Source organism: Lathamus discolor, chromosome 3 (assembly GCF_037157495.1).
Source record: "Lathamus discolor isolate bLatDis1 chromosome 3, bLatDis1.hap1, whole genome shotgun sequence".
Taxonomy (NCBI): Eukaryota; Metazoa; Chordata; class Aves; order Psittaciformes; family Psittacidae; genus Lathamus; species Lathamus discolor.
The window spans coordinates 105857424-105879305 of NC_088886.1; the positions used below are offsets into that span (position 1 = coordinate 105857424).

The 21882-nt window shown below is 39.6% G+C and overlaps 1 protein-coding gene, 1 long non-coding RNA gene and 1 other non-coding gene across 7 annotated transcripts in view; 2 read left to right on the forward strand and 1 right to left on the reverse strand.

Annotated features, from left to right (window-relative positions):
• Positions 1–1371: 1371 nt before the first annotated feature.
• Positions 1372–4261, reverse strand: LOC136010173 (uncharacterized). The gene is made up of 3 exons (XR_010610780.1): positions 4143–4261; positions 3560–3619; positions 1372–2888 (listed from the first exon to the last, which is right to left on the reverse strand). It is a non-coding gene; the product is annotated as an uncharacterized LOC136010173 (long non-coding RNA).
• Positions 4262–4381: 120 nt separating this feature from the next.
• CCAR1 (cell division cycle and apoptosis regulator 1) overlaps positions 4382–21882 on the forward strand; it is a 29030-nt gene continuing 11529 nt past the window's right edge. For 2 of the 5 annotated variants that reach the window (XM_065670982.1, XM_065670986.1), the window contains exons 1-14: positions 4382–4480; positions 5370–5488; positions 12264–12436; positions 13032–13076; positions 13850–13882; positions 14883–15076; positions 15616–15730; positions 15814–16006; positions 17096–17228; positions 17529–17690; positions 18115–18340; positions 19616–19729; positions 20584–20750; positions 21474–21684. In XM_065670982.1, the coding sequence (XP_065527054.1) occupies positions 5416–5488; positions 12264–12436; positions 13032–13076; positions 13850–13882; positions 14883–15076; positions 15616–15730; positions 15814–16006; positions 17096–17228; positions 17529–17690; positions 18115–18340; positions 19616–19729; positions 20584–20750; positions 21474–21684 (1839 nt within the window). In that variant the 5' untranslated portion in view covers positions 4382–4480; positions 5370–5415. Of the gene's footprint in view, positions 4481–5310; positions 5489–12263; positions 12437–13031; positions 13077–13849; positions 13883–14882; positions 15077–15615; positions 15731–15813; positions 16007–17095; positions 17229–17528; positions 17691–18114; positions 18341–19615; positions 19730–20583; positions 20751–21473; positions 21685–21882 lie in introns of all 5 variants that reach the window. The other 3 variants (XM_065670983.1, XM_065670984.1, XM_065670985.1) reach the window with 3 other exon arrangements.
• LOC136012428 (small nucleolar RNA SNORD98) lies at positions 20377–20440 on the forward strand. Its single transcript, XR_010611727.1, has one exon. It is a non-coding gene; the product is annotated as a small nucleolar RNA SNORD98 (small nucleolar RNA).

Consider the following 21882-nt stretch of genomic DNA (forward strand, 5'->3'; position numbering starts at 1 on the left):
TAATTTAAGAAATTACCTATCCTTAAAAGATACAGTTACAGTTTCAGAAAGATTTCTCCCTTTTGCAAGAAATGTGTTTCTCTGACTTTACAGCATTAACTATGATCATCCAAAACATTTTTTAAAAAGGTTTCCCTCTAATACACTTTTTCAATCATAAGAATGTTTGGGTTTTTTAAATTTTGAAGTGTCAAATAGGACAATTCAGAAGAAAAAATTATTTTATACTTGGTTAGGAGAAGATGTTTAGTTGCTTATATAAAATTACTGTGCCTAAGCATTGGTTCAACTGAATGAAAGCCAAGCTTTCATGGGATTGATAGAATAGCAGCAAGCAACACAGAAGCTGATGGCCTCTGCCTAGGGATCTGAGTCCAGAACTGAAATAGAAATGCAGTTACCTCACTAGTGGTGAGTTGGCCCATTAACAGGGCAGTGAAACAGTATTTAGATTACATTTCCTCTAGGCATTACTGACAGTCTGTTCAGTCTTCTATTTACCTCAGAATATCCTCCAAGTTATTTGCAGAAACTTGTTTAGTTTTCTTGTTTTTATAGAAATGCCTCTTTCTTGAATCTAGTCTATGTTGCCAAATTTTTAGGTGAAGACTTTTATGTACCCCTTCTACCTTTTTTTTTTTTTTTTTAAATGTAACCACAGAGGCTGTGAAAGGCTTTATGCCATAACTGCAACCAACAAGTACAGTTAAGTAACAGAAAGGCTGCACTTAATACCATGTACCTCTTCTGCACTGCCACTAGCATTGCCTGCGCTAAAGCAGTTCTCTAAGGAAAGACCTTCCATCACTCTCCTTTCAAGTCCAGCTGTCACTCCTGGGTGGAACTATCCTATTAACAGACTAATTTTTCTACACAATTTTTTACTTCATTTCAAACATTCCTCTAAAAATGGTACAGCTTCTGTAGATGTTTTTATTTGTTCAAATATTAACTTCAACTTTGGACATGACTATGTTAAGATGAGAGTTGCTTCAGTTCTGTTAGAACCCCTTTGGAACTAAGCCAGCCTTGTTACGTATGCCCTTTAGCCATCAAAGTGACAATTAAAAACCTTTTTGCGAAACATATTGGGATGTATTTCCAAACTGTACCATACACAATGCAGCTGTGGAGTATTGAGAAATGCGTTCTACCTTTTAAATAATTCTGTAAACCTCTGAAGACCATTAAAGCTTACAGCACACGCCTAAGACCTCAAACTGGTTTTGTTCTACCTGATGCAGGAAAATACGACAGTACCTCTGTCACTGCTGTACAGTGACAAATGTTTGGTAAGTAAGTGCTTAATTTTTGTATAAAGAACACTATATAATAGGTGTTCAGCCATAATGTATTTATTATGGCTTTGAACTCTATGCATAGTGTCAATAATGTACAGTGATTTATTAAAGAGTAATGGTGAAGCAATCTGTGCTACTGTAGGTAACAGGGGAACTTGTCCCTGAAGCACACAGTTCTTAACAATCTCTTGAAGACGAACCTTACTCAGGTTCTCATTTTCAGAAGAAGGATAAGCATCGTAACAGTTTCTGGTTTCACACTTTATTTCAAAAACAAGGCGTTTACTTTCCCGAAGCTGTAAGGTAGGACTTCTTCCTAAAGGCAACAAAAAACATTATCTGCAGCTGATACCCAGTCATTCCTTTTAGATTTCAAAACCCCTGCAGCAAACACTTGTGTTTTGTGGTAAGTTACAATTACTCTTATGAGACATCTTAGGGGTGTCTGAAGATAGCAAAGATTTTTTTAGTGATAAAAGTGATTATTTTTCTGCTTCTCCGACATCTTGGTGATCTGAAGTTGGAGTAGTCAGCTTCACTAAGTACAAATGTGTTTTTATCTCTAAAATGAATGACGGTATTTTAGTTCTTTTTCTTTCTCAGCTGAAGGTGAGATGCTGCATCAAACAACAAATATAATGTGGCCAATGTTGATACATGCCAACATCAGTGCCGGTCCGAAATTTACACTGTATACAGAAACAGTACAATTTCATATTCCTTGAGCTAATGGAGAAACTTCTCTATCTCAAAGGAAAACCATTCACTAGCTTTTTAAACACCCAGCATGCTCACTGAAGAACTGTCATATCCACTTCTCAATGTGTACTCCACCTACACCCAACAGCATGCTTCTACTTGCTAATTCAGTGTTTATACTTTTTGGTGTATTAGCTGTTGCTTTTACAGAATTGATTCAGTAATACTAGGTGCTGTGTGTTTATTGTGTATTTATCTATTATGTATTTATTTCTATGATTAGGTTGGATCCAAAGAGGTATTGTTTCTGAGAGCTCTTTTGGTCACAGATCCTTAAAAGCAAACCAGAGAGCTGTGAGTTTTAAACCTTTTTAAGTAACAGTATTTAACAGAGAACCAAATAAGCCTCTATTCAAAGGGGACATATGTATTTTCATTCTAGAAAAACTCTGGTTAGTAAAGAGCACGTACACCACTGTGTAAGGTCCCACAGATGAACTTCCTGGCTTTCCTGAGCAAAGGCAGGCAACTGAGTATTAAAGACCAGATGGATTAACTACCTGCACTGAGATTTTACTACTAAGCAGCATTCCTTGATACTAAAACTCTTTGTGCTTTTCCATGCATCTTTATTAAATGTACTGATTGTGACAAAAGACATATGATGTTGACTATGAGCTCTAAAAATTACCATTTCTCTCCACAGTATCCCCAGCATGTTCTTAACTCCTGAAACCACCAAGGTGGCTGGAAGCAGTATATGCTTTATGGTTTTTGCCTTTTAATTTTTATCTTTTTCTCAATTTGCCTTATTATTTTAAGGTAACTTGTAGAATTCTCATAACTTTCAGACTTCTGCCTCTTCATCAATTTTGGCTTAAATTGTACCTGAAAGATACGTAGGGTGCCTGGAGTTATTTTAAGAAACAAGACTACAAGTGCTCACATTTTTTCACTGTGATTTCTATCACAACTGTTTTTCATCAAAACAGCATGGTTTATTTTGAAAAGAATACAAAAGGAATCATTAATGTACTATAAACAGCAGCAGCAAATTTGCCAGTAATGGTAGCAGTATGTCTGTGGAAAGCAAAAAGTACAAGTAATGTTCTACTTGAGGTGCAGGAAATCAGGCTGGTGGTCTCCTATGAGCTTCTAAGGCTTTCTTTCAGATTATCACTATGAATTATGCATCCTCAGATAAAAGAAAGCCCTGGTCCAAATGACTGAAGAACAGAGCTACTTTGTAAAATTCTGATCATCGCTGACAATTATCTTCTCCTTTAATACAATTTTGCCACTGTCTTTTACATTTATAGTGTGGGAGGGCCCTGTTACCTTCTCAGCCTCTGATCTTATTTCCAGGTTAAATAATACAGATGCTGCTGGAGTTATGCTAGGAAGAGACGTAAGTAATGTTTAAAATGTCTGGACTTTCAAAACACATGTTTATCAGTGTAAAACATCTAAACCCCCATGGAATTTTCAATGTATTTTAAAGGGCTAAGGCAGATCTGTCTTTACAGATCACCGAGTACCAAACACTGGCAGATATTCACCTTCTCCTGGTGGTATCCTGCTTCCTCTAGTTGCATCCTGGTGGCTCATAATATAGCACACTGCAAGGGAGTTTCATGTTATTGCCACTTAAGATTTTATTCCCTAACCCTAATGACAACAAACGAAACATTTCAAAGTCCCATTTTCATTTACGGTGTCTCATTGACTTGACTTTCAAGTGTGCATATTTCACCTCAAAGCAAAGTCGTGTAAAACACTACTTAAGGGATGGAAGGCTCTTTGTACCACCATCAAAAGCAGGAAGACAAACTACTCTTGCCTACGTGCTATAGAACTACTTACTGCAATAATTCCTGGGTACAAACTGCTTCAAAGCATCCTAAATGCTTTGATGAATCCCTCTGGCAAGTCTGGTTTCCCTTCACCTCATATGATCCTACTATCCTCCTCTCCCCATGACAGCATAAATGCTTGCATGCATAAAACCAGCTCTCAGGGGCTCATGCATGGCTTTACTTCAGGCTGAAGGCAGTCTATTTCGGCGGTCTACTTCCTCCCCCACTAAGGCACTCATGAGGCGGCATGAGAAATGCCCAACACCTACACTCCGCCTGAACTTACACCGACGAGTAGGCTGTAGGGCTGGGTAAATAGCGGAGCAAACGCCAGGCACCGCGGCGGACACAACACCTAGGCCCCGCTGCAAGATGGCGACCGCCTTGACCAAGATGGCGCAGGGACACCCCTCCCTCGCCTAACGGTCTGCCCGCATGCGGCAGGCTGAGCGCGAGCCCAACCGCCAGCCTGGTCCGGTCTCGCGCAGTCGCAGGCTTCAACGTAAGCAGTGTGCGCCGCCGCCTGCTACTGCCCGCGGGGGTGGGTGCGCCTGCGCAGTGGGAGCGCGTTCGGTGCGGGAGGTTCGGAGGGGCTGGCGATGGCTGCAATGAGGCGCCGTTCAGGTACCGCGGCCTGCGGCAGAACGGGGCCGGGCGGGGCGCTGAGGCCTTGGCGGGCCCCCCGGAGCAGGCCCTGGTGGCGCCTGGGGTGCGGAGGAGCACGGCGGGCGCGGGCCTGCGCTCAGGCCCGCATTGTTGGCCGAGGGCGGCGGGAGGAGGAGGCCTCGCCGCTGCGGGGTGGGGGGGCAGGTGGCCTGCCGCCGCCGAGCTGGGCCGGGAGGAGGGGCAGGGGCCCGCCTCCTCGCCTTTTCGTTTTCCCGTGCTGTGCTTTCCGCTCCGCGGCTGCGGCTTCGCGATGGGCTTTGGAGGCCGCGCGCGAAAACGGGAAAAAAAAACCCCAACCCAACCTCTAAACCGGGGAGGGAATAGCGGTGCTGAGGGGATAGGGTCCTTCGTAAAACCCATGGTGGTGGGGCAGGGAGGGAGGCGAGCCGCGGAGCTGGAGAGCGGCCCTGCCGTGTTCGCGTGGTTTAACTTGCCCTTGTTCGGGGGGAGGGAAGCCGAAAGCGTGCGCTGTGCCTCTGCCGGCAGCGCTTCCCGGTGGCCGCCGAGCAGTATCCCTGAACGAGAAATAATAATGAAAACTCTTCGTTCTGCAGAGTCACCTTTCCCTTAGGCTTCGGTGGAAACTCCAATAAATTCTTGCGTTTAAGTAGGGGTAGTCCCATTGTTAAGAAGGGGAGGGTGGAGATCGTGCCTTAGGAAAATAGAACAACTTGCATTGCAACTTTCTGTATTTCCCACTTTTGATGCGTGTTGCCCACCAGGTTTAGGGGTGTAAAGGTAATCTCTCAACGCTCTTTTTTTTTTTTTTTTTTTTTTTTTTGACCCAGAATTACAATAGGCTGATGGTGTATGCGTCAAAGACTGTAGCTGCGCTTTATTTTAATAGATTGCAGTTATAGAAGATAGACACCCAGGAGATTTTGCCTTTCGCCATGGCTCAGTTTGGAGGACAGAAGAATCCCCCTTGGGCTACTCAGTTTACAGCCACTGCAGTATCTCAGCCAGGTCAGTTTACATATCACTTAATGTCTGAACCTTGACATCTAGTAGATTTGGAGATTTTGTAGTTGGGTATGCAGTTAAAGAGTGGCACCATGCTATCTAACTTATTTAAATGGTTTAAGTTGGAAGTTTTTCACACAATAAAAGCATAAAAGATTATTGTCTAATACTAGCTGTTGGGTTTTGAGCTTTTGAGTTTTGTTTTTCATTTGTTTGGTTGGTTTTTTTAAGGGGTGATAAGTAAAATCCCAGGTGAATTTTTATTGATTCTCTTGGTCAGTAAACAGCATATCAAGTTACTTATGACCAAAGATGTAGATCTAATTGCATTGCTCTAGATTAAGTAATAATAGCACTAATAAAGCATTAAGAATTTTTTTAAGTGCTGCCTGAATTGCATTTCCATGGCAACCTAGGCCACTATTTACAAAATATTTTGTCTTTATTAATAGATTGGACATACTTCTCATAGAGAAGAGGTCTCTGAAATTTGCTACTTGACTGGGTGGCGGATATGCTTTCTTTCTATATACCAAATTAAAACTTAAGAATCCATATAACCAAATGTATCACCCTGTTAATGATAGAGGGTTTCTTTTGTGATGTAGCCAAGAAGACTTATCACAGGTATTAAAAAAACTAGCTGGCTAGGTTTCCATGTTTCACATTGGTTTATAGCATAAAAAGTTTTGAAGCGAGAATGTGAAGCTTGCTGCATGGTGAATTTTGGTGCTTCCATTTCCAGTTCCGGGATGCTTTTTTCTCTTACTGAATACAAAATGTTGCCTAAATACTTTAGTTTCATTGTCTGATGTGAGAAGGTTTTAACAAAGCTGTCGTACTTTGAGGATTCAGGATGCCAGAATGTGAGCACATGCAGTAACCTTGGTAAAGAGATGTCTTTAGAAAGAGTTGTATGTTTTTTGTGGTTGTCATTTGTGCCTTGCTTTAATTTGATATGAAGTTGAATGTCATACTTCTCTTGTAAGTGGTTTTGTGTCTGGGAGCTTGGCAAAGGTTGGGAATGCCTGCCATTCGTTGGAAGTGCATGATTAGGGGTGGGGAGAATATATCTTTCTCCTGACCCAGTTTTTTTCCCCAAAATTACTTCTCCATCTCCAGTTTTTTCCTTTGGGCACTGGTCCAATTGGAGTGCATGTCCTCAGGGAACTGCTGCCACCCTACTACTAATCCACACCCCCCATGTGTTTCATGATACTGGACCCAGTGTGCCTTTTTCTCCATGCCCATTCTGTCCCACTCTCTACTTAAACTGTTGCTGTAACTAACCAGCTGCCTACAAGCATTTTTTCACTGATTCTCTGAAGAGCTTAAGCTTCTTTGATCCAAAAGGGAGTACTCACCTTCTCTAATAAACTGTTTAACAGAAGAAAGGGCTGGTATTGGGAAAATGGAAGAGACAAGCTTAGCTTTTGGTTCTTGTGTCTGAGCGATCAAAGGATGGTATCATCTGGGCTAGAGTATTCTTCATATGTTGGCTAATGTGACAGCTAATCAATCAAAAATATTGGTGGAAGACTGAGGGTCAGCTCCCTGTACTGTTTCAGAGGGAAAGCTGCATAAAATTCACTGATGGCGAGGAGCTGGCAGCCATCTTAGACTTTGCTGAGCTAGGACCAGAAGGGGGCCCTTGAGAAGAGGTGGATGGAGCAAGGGCGCTAGAAGCATACATAAACTTCTTATCTGTTTTCTTATTTCTGTGACTGCCTTCTGTCAGCCTACTTCTGAGACTCCTTACATTAAATGAAGTGCAAAATCTAATTGGGCTAGGACTGCTCAGCATCAGCGTCTGTGAGGGATTTTTCACTTGTCCTCACTTCAATGGGGACACTATCTCCTTAGTAGGGATTTTTAGCTGTTTATCAGATCTGGAAGCACTTGACTCAAACATGAGAGCCATTAAAGACGAATATTTGACTGTGCTTTTGCCTTCTTCCTGTGCTAGTTCTACCATCCTTTATGTTCCTAGTGTCCTTCACACTGTAGTGTATTCTCTCTAGCATCACTTGAAGGCATTTAGCTCCTTGTGTCCTTTGAAGTCCTTTCTTATTCCTAGTGTGTTACACAGTCATCATGCCTGCCTGTGTCCTCTTTCTTCCCTGTCTGTACTGTTGAATCCAGTGCCTGGGATTCTATTGGCCAGCTCCTGTTTTAGTACCAATGTACGTACTTGTCCTCCGGCTTTTTATTGGCAATTATGATTTGTAATGATTTATAATACAGAGAACAGAAAACTTGTTTTGCAAAGTAAGCAGTGCTCTTTGGCACTGCTAAGAGCTGAAGGACAGTGTTTAACTACTGAACTGCAGCTAAGTAGTCACCTTTCATGCACCTTCCAACACTGAAGTATGAATGTACAGCTAGGTGGTTTGCCTGATGAACAGAGATGTGGTCAGTGCTCAGGCATGCTGTCTAGCATGTACTGCTTCTTACCTGCACTCAAGAAGTTGTGCAGATCAGCTTATCCATTTGAGTTTCAGCATTCATAAACTGATTTTTAAAAAATGTTTACCAATTTTTTATGTATTTTTAGAGGATTGGTTAAAGGTGTTACATATATTTATGCATACCAGCTGTTTTTATCTCAGTGTCAGGTTCCTTCTCCAAAGTGTCAAGGTGCTTGGGTATGGGGGGGAGGTCTTTGTAACACAAGCAAAATGATATATAGCTTTTTGCTAAGCTGTTGTCCTAAGTGGTGAGTGATGGTGTTATAAACCCAGCTTGATAGTGACAAAAAGGTAATTTCAGAGTTGGGGGGGTGATGTTGATTTATATTGCCGACTTGGGTGCTGTCTTGGCCATCCCTGGTGAAATCATAGGCTCTTAATTATTAAGGTGTGACACTAAGGTAGTTGTAGAGTGACATGCTGTGTAATGAAGGTTTCCTGGGATCCCTTTAGGATAGCTTGCTAATTGCTGTCTGTGCCTGTGTATTAGAAGAGAGATGGGTAATTCCAGGTCTAGCAAAGATGTGTTTAAAGAGAGATTCGTACTTGGAACACAGTGAAATTGTTTCTCTATTCATTGTCTTATGGTTTTGTGCATCACATGACTAAAACCAGAATGAAGTCTCTCCTATGCTGTTTAAGCATTATTAAAGCCTAAGTTAAATCATGTCTACCATAGAAAATTAAAGTTTATGAAATTCCTAGGTAGCACAGATTGTTTTTTCCAAGCGCTCTATGCTTTTAACTTGCATAATGATGTACAAGTTCCTGAAACATCTGAAAAGGAGAGTCCCTTCCTATTCTCTCAGGTGTTATTTTTTGACATGTCTTTGGTTTGTATCACAGTGCTCAGCATATGCTGTTTTCAGAGTTATGTTTTCTGGTTGCATAGTGAAGCCTGGTTTTATAGAACTGTAGTCAAGGGGAAGTCCTAGCTGTGCTGTATTCTGGTTGCTTTGCATCATCATTATCTTTATTATATAAAAAAACTTAATTGTGTTAGGGTGAAAAACAGCTCCTGATGAAAACAAAGATACCCTAAGTTCAGTACGTTGTTACTGCTGGTGGCCATGAGAAGGTGACTATAGAAGTGATAGGACAAGCATGTAGTGGGTTTCAGAGCTGCCAAGAAATAGTAGCTGATGCATAGTTTGCTGGCTTGCTCTGAACGGATGTCCTGTGATAAATACGCTGAGCCTAGTTGCTATTGTGTGCCTGTTAACAGGAATTCTTTTTGGGCAGGTTGTATGGCATTTGTATTGTAAGTGTGTGAAACTTGAAGAAACTTAAAAACCCAAGCACACAAACTCATAATTGCTGACAACTGTGAAGTGTCCAAAGCTCTGGATAGGGTACTCCTTTACTGTAATCCTAGTAAATCTACATCACTTATCAAGGAGATATATGGGGCTAAATACTTGAAGATGTTTCCATAATCTTTAAAGGTCTCTGGAATTTAGAAGCTGCGAGAGGGGCTATCGAATACTTTGTGTTTGCTACAGCCAAAATTTGTTACCTAGGAAGATGCTTGAGCTGCAGCTTAGGACTTTTAATTTCTATCCAAGCCCTTTCAGATGGTTATACCATGCAGCATTTGGTACAAGCAGAAGTTGTTCAAACTACGTTTGAAGGAAGGCATCTCCATTGCTGTACTTTCTGAGATAATTACAAATCCTAAGGAGCTATTGTTTGTCACTGCAGATGCTTGTTGCCAATAATAATAATTTGGCAGTCAGATACCAGTTCCACACTTGGTGTGCGATTCATTCTGTGTGCTTTGTTTCTCTGTGTGATTTTTCCCTTCTCCTCAAAAAAAAAAAAAAAAGCCTGTTAAATCAGAGCCTGCTCGGCTGAGATTGAGTACACAGATGAAAGGCAGTCAAATTAAACTCTGAGAACACTTCTGGGCAAACTGGTAGAAAGAAGATACAGCTTTGAAAAACTTGTTACTACAGGTGTTAGTTACCTTTTGAGGGGCTCTCGGCAGTCTTTTTTCTTTGCTTTTTGTTAGTAAGTTGATCGGCAGTGATGTAGATGATATGATACCCAGTCAGTATTAAATGCTCATAAAGTGGCAGTAGAGGTGGCAAATTTAATTGTTTTTATTTCCCTTCTCTTAATGGACAAAATGGGATAAGAGTCTTAGGGTGGACTGGGAATTGTTTGAGGTAATTATGGGTTATGCTGGAAGGGAAACTGCCATAGTGGAAACTGAAGAGCAGAGTAACCCCAAGAGCTGATTTTGGGAGCAAGCATATTTTGTTTGTGGATGTCCTTGGCACAAGAAGTAGGAGAGAGCTTGTGAAATTTGCTTGATGGCACTTCCCAACTCCATCCCCCTGTGTTGGAGCAACATTAGAATAGAGCATCAGACTGAATGGCAATAGCTAGTGTAGTCAAACAGATTCAGAGGTAATAGCATGAAGTGAATTGCTGTGCTGATAGCAATTTCTGCTCAGTATGTGGAAGTAAGACGAGAAAGATTCAAGGTAAATAACCAATGCATTAGTGACCCAGCAAAGTAGTTTATCCAAGAAAAGTGGAAGCTGTCCCAGGATGCAGCAGTAAAGTCTTTTTATTAGACTTTAAGGTGTGTTTAAGGAGGCACTGGTGAGGTTCCAGATGAGAGTGTGTTTCTGGATGGTCAAAAATGGACATTCGAAGTGGAGCTGATGAACAAGCAGGAGGGAAGAGGATCAAGCATGTGGAGGGCCTGTCATGGAAAAAGCCTCAAATTTGGCTTCTAAAGAAACCCAAATGTTGGAATTTTCCAAGGGGAGAATTCATATAATACTGGAAATACTGTACTATAGAATGCTTGGTTTCACTTGTAAGTATTCCAGGAAGTAATACTAATTTATATATTTATTAATAGTTAATATACATCACAGCGATGGTGATTATTTTTGCTGTTGTTCATGTATTTCTTCCATGTTTCATTCCAAAATTGTAAGATGATCAGTGCCATCAACTTGTTTCCTGAAGATTGTATTCTGTTGCTAAGAACAGTGTAGTAGAGAGCATTACCTTATCCAGGATCTTTTGAGTTGGATATAGCATTTTTGTGTATTCTGTGGTGATGTTCGCCAACTCCAAGCAGTCTCTTACTGTATCCCTGGGTCAGGAATGACAGCTTCATTTTAGATCATTAAGAATAGTGTGAAGCATAAACTGTGCAGGAAAAATACTTTAAATCTGTTCTTCATTTCATTGCACCTCTAATGGCTTTGGAAGAGAAAGGAACCTTGTTCAGCTCGAATGTTCTTTAGTTCTGAAGGGGGCTGGCTGACCTGGTTTTGCTGGCAGTACGTTTCCCTGCTGAGTTTCTCTTTGGCTTTATTTAAACATGTGGACTGGACTGTTAGCTTGATGAAGTGATACTTGCTCATGCAGCTGCAGATAACTTTTTCTAAAACTGCTGCCAAAGAGGGAGCAGGTTTCCAGATATGTTTGCAGTTCTTCACTCAGATTTGTGTTGTGCAGCGCTCTTTATCCTGAAAAGTTCTGTCCATAAGGCTTAAGCATATCTTGTTCAGAAGTATTGCATGCATAAGAAGTGTAGCATATGGATAACTGCTCCTTGTAATTTGCTTAATCCTCTGCAGTTAATTAAAATCTGATATGACATTAAATAAACTAGTCTGTCCTTCCCGGCAGTTTGAGTCAGGACAGCACAAACCCTCTGCTGTAGAAGATGGGGAGAGCTTGACTAGCTCCCTCTATATATGGGGGCCGGTTAAACTCCCTGTTTTTATAAGGCTGTCCTTTCACTACCGGCCCTATGTCTACAAAATTCAGCTTTCCAAGGTACAAAGACAGTACTGAGTGAAGCAAAGCCTTGTGCATTTTTAGAGGACATGTTCCACAAGCTTCTCATTCATAGCTGCTATTACAGTAAAGATATCTCTTGCCGTCAGATAGAATGAAATGTATTAATTTACATAACAGAGTAAAGTCTTCCTCTGCCTCATCGAAATCCTGAAATATATTCAAGAAAGAATACAGTGTGTGTATGTGTTGAGGGTGGGTGCAGACGGGGATGATAGCTCATAGAGCCATGAATTCATGAGCAACTTGAGGGAAGGAAATTAAGTGGTCTCTGTGCCTCTGTTGTGGTGTACAGTTTGTAAATTAATGTAGAAGAAAAGCTAGTGAGGTGTGAAACTTTACCTTGAGTTTTGGAATTGGATTGCTGTGCTTTATGGCTTGACTCTGCTGTGAAGCATCACATACTGCATCTCTTCTACCTATCAGAAACTTCAACTATTTTAAGTTGCTCTTAGGGCTTATTGAATGTGTTCTCTTTTCAGCTGCTCTTGGTGTACAGCAGCCATCGCTGCTTGGAGCCTCTCCTACAATATACACCCAGCAGACAGCATTGGCAGCAGCAGGCCTGACTACACAAACACCAACAAACTATCAGCTAACTCAGACAGCTGCTTTACAGCAGCAAGCTGCAGCTGCAGCGGCTGCATTACAGCAGGTAAAGAAAAAGCATTTGCTGTTGACTGCATGAACTTAACGATTTAATACTGTGGCTATGTAAAGCTAAAGTATCCAGGAGAAAAGCAGTATGGGAAATGGTGAACATTACAGTATAAAGCTGTTTAAAAAACAGTGGGATTTTAGGTCTACAGCTATCATTAGTTGTTTTCGTCTGTGAAGGTGGGAATTTTGTCTGTGGAGGTGCTGTCTTTTGGCTACAGAAATCCTTTTGGGAAAAGGAATTTTGCTGCACCTAAACCAAGAATCTAGAGTTTCAGCTGTCTTCCATCACTATATGTATTCTTCATAGCATATTGCATGATTTCATGCTGTGCCCTAGATATTGTCCTAAGTGTCAGGCTTTAAAAAAAAAAGTGATTTTAGCTAGAAAGAGTACATCAGATTCCACTGTAAAAGGCTAAAAATATTTGTTATGAAAGTAATACGTTGTTACTATTAGTTATGTTTTGCATTTGAATTGTTGAATGTTACTAGTTTCTATCTAAAACTAGCTTAGCAGATAACTTGTATTTGGTGTTATTGGGGTAATAATACTTCCTGTTTATGAGACACTTTGTTTTTATCTGTTTCAGCAATACTCACAACCTCAGCAGACTCTCTATAGTGTACAGCAACAGGTTTGTGTGATTCTTACTGTGTACCTCACAAATAACTTTAAAAATAACATTCATTGTGTGTCTTGTAGGATTTGTCTCCGAAATCATCCTTGTATGGGAAGTTGTTAAACTAAGTAATACTTTTTTGTAGTGAGAGTTTGAAATTCATAAACTTGGAGAGACGTATCCAGAATGGAAACCTGGAAACCTGTGTACCTTCATCTAAAAAAGGAAATTTAAAAATACCTACTATACTATGTTACATGATTCCTGCTAAACTTTGCTCTAAGCACGGCCATGTATTTTACCTGCTGGAAAGATGCTGTCCACAAAAAGTTCCTTTTTACGTTTTTGGTTGGCTGGATTGTTGTTGTGGGTTTTGGGGGGGGGGGGGGGGGTTGGTTTTTTTTGTGTTGTCATTTTGTTTGGTTTTTTGTTGGTTGGTTTGGTTTTTTATAGTCTTTGAACTGCACAAGGTTTTGAAAAAGAAAGAAAGGACATGGAAACTATAGACCTAACCTTCTCCAGCTGCCAGAACTTTTTTTGGTATTGTTATTAACTTTCAGTTACAGAAAGCCCAGCATTTCTGCTTACTGATTAAACCTAGATTATACAACCTTAAAATTAACCACATGAGCACAGTTTTATGCATATGCAAACTGCTGAAATGACCAAACAGCAAAGACTATTAACTGACACAGATTAAGCAAAAAACTCTTACTTGTAAAGACAAGGTAAAATTGTACACTTTCCTTAAGCAAATAAAATTAATTTATAACTTTATTTATTTTAAGTTGCAGCAACCTCAGCAGACCCTTTTAACTCAGGTTAGTTTGGTTTTATTGTTTGGTCTTCATCCCCAAACACAGATAATTCAGTAGTGCAAATTCGTGAAGTCTTGGGTAGTTTAATCTGTAAAATGAAGTCATGTGAATGGACTTTTAATTGGTACAGATTTATTTTATCCAGATGTTAAAATATGCATTGCCTTGGTTTCAGAAATTAGCAGCAGCCACTGTTCCTTAATCTTGAAGGGAATATGTATGTTGATTTATTTTTGTTTGTTTTTTGGTGGGGGGGAGGGGGGTCATTTTTTGTTCAAACTTCAAGTGTTTGGCTGTCTTGCAGTGAGCAACCACCTGGGAAAATCTTTCCTTTGAGAAGGAATTTTAACCTTCTGTTTTAACAGTATTGCAGTAGGTGTATAGAGAGATATCAAAAGAGTCTTGCTGAGCTTGACAGGTTTAAAACTTGCGACAATTTAACACACTAGGTTGCTCTAGTTTCATTTTCACTTAACCTTTTAAACATGCTTTAAAAAAAAACCAAACAAAACCAACCTTACACTGTCTTACTGTGTTCTGCTTTTATAAGAAGGCAAGCACTGGAATTACTGAGTTAGGGAAGGGTTTGTGTAAGCCTCAACCTTTACTGATTTCTAACACTACAGCTGGAATAAAAATGGAGAATAGTCTCTAAGCATGTATTCCTGGCAAAGTCAAGAATGTATCTCCTATTCAGGCCCATTGCATGGGTTACCTGTAAGCACTAATAATGCAGTCTTCACCTTTTTTTTTTTTTTTTCTTTTTTTCTAGACTGCATATTTTGGGGAAGTTGGCTTTTTTAAAAGGATAAACAAATTCAGTCTTCATTCTAAGTAGAAAAATGTCATCTACAGACAAAACACTTCCACCTTCTGAAAATCTCCATTCAGAATAATTGGTTTAGAGACATTTTAAACTTCTGCCTATATGGGTAAAGGAACTGTTCCTTGTAGGTATGTCAGCTGGTTATAAGATTTATAGTTTGCTTTATTTTGCTTACAGCCAGCTGTTGCGCTACCTACCAGTCTTAGCCTGTCTACTCCTCAACCGGCAGCCCAGATAACTGTTTCTTACCCAGCACCTCGGTCAAGCCAACAGCAAACCCAGCCACAGAAGCAGCGTGTCTTCACTGGAGTTGTTACTAAACTACATGATACTTTTGGTTTTGTGGATGAAGATGTCTTTTTTCAACTTAGGTAAGATGTAATACTTGCCTACACAAGTACTCTGGGGTATCTTCACTCAGAAGGTTTAGGTTGTTGCATTCTGTTACTCTACCTATAGGGCTTGCAGTTAGTACATTGTTTTCTGTCGACACTGGAATTAAGATGGTCAAGTAAGTTAATAGACTGAGTTCCTTTATGTGAATTTTTGAATTTCATTAATGCAAAGCCCGTAGCTGTGAGGCTTGAAAGGTATTAAGCTCCTTCTAATGTGAAATTTTAGTATTTGTAGGTGATTAAAATGCATAGAACTTGCTATCTGCCTGTCTTAACTTAGTGCTCGTTAGGGAGCTTTTGGACCTAAGATGGTAATTAAATTCCTGTGCATACTCGGAGCTGAAGCAGGTGGCACTTTCACTGGGTTTGGGGTAGATGTTTTTCCTGTAAGTTTTTTTTTTTTTTTTTAATCTTTTTTTTATGAACTTTGTATACTTTCTCCCATCTCTACACGTAACTTGCAAATGTAAAGTAACTAGATAAGACTCAGACAATACATTTTGTTATGTTTGCAGTGCTGTTAAAGGAAAAACACCTCAGGTGGGCGACAGAGTTTTGGTGGAGGCTACTTACAATCCTAATATGCCATTCAAATGGAATGCACAAAGGATCCAGACACTTCCAAATCAGGTATATGGGGTTACTCAGTCTAACTTGTACTGGCTGCTTCTAGTGTAAGCTCACTCACAGTTAATTTTCTCTTCTGCTGTTAGAACCAGACACAAGCTCAACCGTTACTGAAGACTCCGCCAGCAGTTCTTCAGCCCATTGCACAGCAGACTGCATTCAGTGTTCAGGCACAGCCGCAGCCGCAGTCCTTGTTGCAGGCACAAATATCAGCAGCTTCGATCACACCTTTGCTTCAGACACAGCCTCAGCCATTACTGCAGCAGCCACAGCAGAAAGGTGCCTCCTCAGTGTGCAGAGTTTGTGTGGTCCTTCTGCTGCTTAGTGTGTGATGATTACTTTTTTGTTAGTCAGAAGACTGAAGTAATAGTTTAAATAATATGGAAATGACCCTATAGAATTTTCAGTTTGAATATCTGTCTTTCTGCAGCTATAAGCGAGGCACATTTCCTGTAATAGCTCAAGAGTCCCCTGGTAGTGAAATCCCCATGGACTCCTGTTCATAATCCAAAAGCAAAATCAATGTAATAATTTTTATATTAGAATATATTAAATTTGTATTTCACACAGTTGTGTTGTTAGAACTGTTACTTCTATCTCTGTGTTTTATTAACTAAGTTGGCATTTGAGAGAAGAAATACTGCCAAACATGGCAAACCTAAAACAAAGGTTGTGGGGCCACTTGAACATTGGCTGAAGAATTAGTAATGGGGTTGATGATAAGATAAAATGAAGATTTGTCTTGCCCATAGTAGAAGCAAAGGGAGACAATCTTAAGCTATCACCAGAGCAGAACTGTTTTGGATAATGCTTATTACAATCTAATTAGTCCTAGTTGGTGTTTAGTAATGTTTGCACTGTTCACAAGCAGTTGGTTAAGTAGTTGAGACAAAACAAGTGTGTGCTGGGGATTAATGCAGCAGTGTAATAAATAGATTTAAGAATAATGTTTCAGGAAGCTTAAGTGTTTTTATCTATCAGTAGTCTCAAACAAGCTTTTTGTTTTCTTCATTTCAGTGAGTAGGTAGTTATATAATTTAAAGCAAATTACTTTTCCATGGAGAGGCTTAGCTATTTACTGATAGCGTCTGTGTTATATTATATTAGCTATGTTAGTTATGTTATATTAGCTTCCATCTTCAGAAGATGCTTTTAAACCAGTTTCACTCACGAGTGTCTCAGCTTGAATCGGTGAAGAAAAGCATAGGTCTCTTGAGTTTCTTGGGGTGGGCATTATAAGTAGATTTATTTGACTCTAGGGTTAGTTTAGAAAATGTACACAAGTGAAGCAACTGTAAAGCAGCGATGCTTGTAAAGTGTGGATAGTTGCCCCCTCTTAGGTATTGATCTTTTACATTTTTGTTTCAGGTGGTTTGTTACAGCCGCCTGTTCGTCTAGTTTCACAGCCTCAACCAGCTCGAAGATTAGACCCACCATCCAGATTTTCCGGGAGGAATGACAGAGGAGCAGACCCTATGCCAAACCGAAAAGATGACAGGAGGTATGCTGTCGAAGACTAGACTATAATCAAAGCATTCTGTAAAGACCTGTCTGCAAACAGAGCTGGGCTTGCTCTGCTGTGAGTCGGTGATACGCACAAATGGCTTTACGATAGATACTAGTGAAGAGTTCTTGCCTTTCTGAAATGAAGGAATTGCATGAATGGTCTCTTGTAAAGAGACAGTGTTGTGAAACTGTGAGGAACTTCTCTCCTTTTTGTGAGTTGTTTAGCTTCTGTTCTGGAAATCATTTTGTGTTATCAGCATGCAAAAATATTTGTATCTTGTATGCGTTTTTTAAGTCGTGAAAGAGAACGAGAGAGACGTAGGTCCCGGGAAAGGTCACCCCAGAGAAAACGCTCCAGAGAGAGGTCACCTAGACGAGAGAGGGAGAGGTCGCCTCGAAGACCACGACGTGTTGTTCCTCGTTACACGGTTCAGTTTTCAAAGTTTTCATTGGACTGGTATGTTTATAGTGCCAGATGTTTGCTTACATCTTACTTTAATTGTGGGCATGGATTACTGTGAGCTGTGTAAACATGTGTGTTTGTAGTGAGTGTGAAATGATATCTTAACCTTAAAGAAATACCAAATATGTAATGGCTGAGAACCTTCTATGATAAATGTTTTCTAGGTTCTTTGTTATTTTTTGATGCTACTGGATACCTTTATAAATACTCCCTAATATGTAGACACCTTAATCAGAAGTATTTAGTAGTTACTTGATTTTAAACCATGACACTCAAATACTTCTCTTTACATTTCACATATATACGTACGGTACTAAATACACAATGGCTGTATTTCCAATTAGTATACCTCTTAATTATGTGCCTTTATTAATGGTTTTTTATTGCTGTATCTTTCAAATAATATTGTTTATTTCAGCCGTAGCTGCGATATGATGGAGCTGAGGAGGCGTTACCAGAACTTGTATATCCCAAGTGATTTCTTTGATGCTCAGTTTACATGGGTGGATGCTTTTCCTATGTCTAGACCATTTCAGCTGGGAAACTACTGTAATTTCTATGTAATGCATAGAGAAGTAGATCCTATAGATAAAAACGCTGCTGTCCTTGATCCACCTGATGCTGATCATCTGTACAGTGCAAAGGTTTGTATGGATTTCCAGTACTGTGGCTATTCATTAGAAGTTTTTTACCAATAAGGTGAAAAAGTAAATTTAACTGAACTGAAAATATTCTATAATTTAAGCAAAATATGGTGTTTTTAAACCTTTCAGTAAAGAGCTAGTATGCAGTGCTTGAAGAATCATGACTGAAATTCAGTTTGTTCTTCTGTTACTAGAGCTGTCTTAAATATTTTTACTGAGGCCTGTGCCTTTCTGCACCCATTTGCGCCAATCTGACTATAGGAAAGAAAGCCAGCTCCCCCAATATGTCTGAATGTTATTTTTAGGTGATTCATTCTGAATAGTTAGCAGAGCCCCTTTTTTATTTCTTCAAGAGTCCCTTTTGTGCAGTCTGTGCTCTTGTGTTTAGTGACTTTTTATTATTTTTTTTGCTTTCTTTCAGATTCCTCTCAGTATTATTTTGTGGAAAGTAGCTTGAGCATATTGGGATTATCTGAGTGTCAAAAAGTGTTGCATCAAGGGCTGTAATGATGTGTAAAAGACCTCAGTGTCAAAACATCTTCCTAAAACTCTTTTACTAAAATGGGTCTGAGATTTCTAGGTCAATCTGTTTTATAAGTGTATTTCATTATAAAGACAGGTTTAGAAACAAAACTGCCTTTAACCCTTGTATTTCTGAAAGACTTCGCTTTTCTCATGTTCTGTGTATACAAGTTTTGAAGCCTTGGGGCCAGTATCAGACATACTGGTTTTTTTAGTCTATTGATGCAGAGCAAGAGTTCTCTTTCAGAAGGTCAAACTTCAAAACGTATTTAGTAACTGAGGAATAGCTTTCCATTTGATAATACTAACCACTTTAGGATATACAGCAACCTTGTTAGAATTGGCTGGGCTAATGGGATGCTGTGAGGATGCAAATCAGTGTGTTAGTCATTTGCCTTGTGACTGTGGCAAATGGAAGGAGTGAGTTACTGAAACCAGAAATGTACTCATTGCGCTTCTTGGTATAGGCTATTTGGCGTATAGTGATAACATGCAAAACATTTGCTTTTATCTGCTTTCGGTTTGGTTTGGTTTTAAATAAGATCACACATCGTATCCATATGTGATGCAGAGAAATTGGTCCTTGGCAGATATTTTAACCCTCAGTTCGGCAATTTATTTTACCTTTATTTGTTTTGATTTTTTTGTGACATTAAGGAAAAAGTACTGATATGTATGTGTTTGCAAGTTGTGGTCATTGTTTACCAGTCATAGTGGGAAACCTTCACGAGACTGATCTGACTTACACAACAGGTGATGTTGATGGCTAGTCCTAGTATGGAAGATCTCTATCACAAGTCATGTGCTCTGGCTGAAGATCCTCAAGAACTTCGTGATGGATTTCAGCATCCCGCTAGACTTGTAAAGGTAAATATGCTTCAATGCCAGACACTTTTGGCAGTAAAGGTTGTTTATAGAGCTTTAAAATACTAGGTGATAAGGGAGGAGTTTGTGGGCAGCTAAATGATGGCTTCATTTTCCTTCTAAGGAGACCTAGTTTATATGTGAATCCTGTTTCCAGTTCATAGGAGCTCCATCTTCACTGCTTTAATATTTACTGAATGCTCAACTTGAACTCAAAACAATAGATATTTGGAGAAACCTGTATTATGTTATTAACTTTGTTAGTCATTTTACAAGCACTTAGACTATTTTTAAGGGCTCAGAGAGAGAATAGAAATGAAGCAACAGTTAAATAACCAGTGTATGAAGTGAAATTTAACTATTGTTAAAAACTGAACAGTAAGTGCTACGGTGTTTCAGGATCTCACAGACTTGTTTTCCACTTAAATGCTATTGTCTTAAAATAAATGGGAATAATTGAATTTATAATGTTCTTATTTCTTATAGCTTTGCTTTATTACTTCTAAGCAGGAGCATCCATAGTGTGTATTGGAATTAAGGCACCATTTAAATGAGTAGCTGTTTGTCTTTTGTGTTAGAAAGCTTTAATTATAAAGGAACAAGCCTTATACCAGTAAAGAAGCTTGATGGAAAGTCTTGCAAGCAAGAATGAGTGATGATGTTTTAAACCTATTCCATTTCTGAAATGATCTGTGGAAAAAAATAACTGAACTCTTTCTTGACTGACTTTGAGATTTCAGAATAATATGGTAGCTTACTCATGGATTTCAGTGTGTTCTATGAAGTATTATTTGTGCTTTGGGAAAATGAGACTCCATCCGTAGCAGGGGAACATTCAGAAGACTCTTTTTGTCTAGTTTTTAGTGGGTATGAAAGGCAAAGATGAAGCTATGGCAATTGGAGGACACTGGTCCCCATCACTGGATGGACCTGATCCAGAAAAGGACCCTTCCGTGCTGATAAAGACGGCTATTCGTTGTTGCAAGGCTCTTACAGGGATTGACTTAAGTGTGTGCACACAATGGTAAGTACTGTACTGCAAAGCAAAGTCCACTGTAGGAATACCTGTCTGTTACCCCAAGTTTAAAAAAGAAAGAAAGAAAGAAAGAAATGGAAAAAACTTTTCTTTGTCGGCTGCTCTTGGTAGTGCAGGTAAACTATTCAAAGGATGTTCTGATTTGTAATAAGCTTGATTGGTGCCAACTGTGCTGAATACTGCATTAAGAACTAATTAAAAACTCTGGGTTTATTTTGATGTGTTACGCTGTAATTTCTTAATGAATGTGCATTGAAAATATTTTTCATTTTGTGCATAGCTGGAGAAGATCGTCAAGAGAACTTCATTTCATTGTTCTTTTGTTACAAATGAATAGCCGCTCGTTATATAGCCATATTTTCTCTTGCTGAGTTTTTGTCCTGTGTTAACACTCACTGAAGTTTTACTAATACCAGGAAAGTCTATTGTACACTAAATTTCAAGCACTTCAACACTTTTGTTTGCGCATCAAACCTCTGTGCTAAACAACAAGTTACACAAAAAGAATTTTGTGGGTTTTCCTCCCTTTCAAGTGCGATACGTTGTATAAGTGTGCCGAAAGAGAAAATATGGCTTCCATAATTTTTTTCTTTAGATAAACTTCAAGGTCTTGCAGCAAAGTTTCTTTACTTGATGTGCTACAAGTGATCTAGGCTCTTTTAAAATGTATTGTAGAATTTTTTTTCCAACATGCTTCTTCCCTTGCAACAGGTACCGTTTTGCAGAGATTCGCTACCATCGCCCTGAGGAGACCCACAAGGGGCGTACAGTTCCAGCTCATGTGGAGACAGTGGTTTTATTTTTCCCGGATGTTTGGCATTGCCTTCCCACCCGCTCAGAGTGGGAAACCCTCTCCCGAGGATACAAGCAGCAGCTGGTCGAGAAGCTTCAGGGTGAACGCAAGGAGGCTGATGGAGAACAGGCACTGAACGCTAATCCCTTTTTCTATTTCTGCTTCTCACAGGCACAGGAACACAGGCACAAAATGCACACCACATGCTACACAACATACATACATAGGAGGAACATAACTGGTAACAATGACTGGTAAACCAGCTTTCAGCAGTGTAGTGGATGTTGGTTTTTATTTTTATTTCAGCTAGTTCACTAATTTTAAATG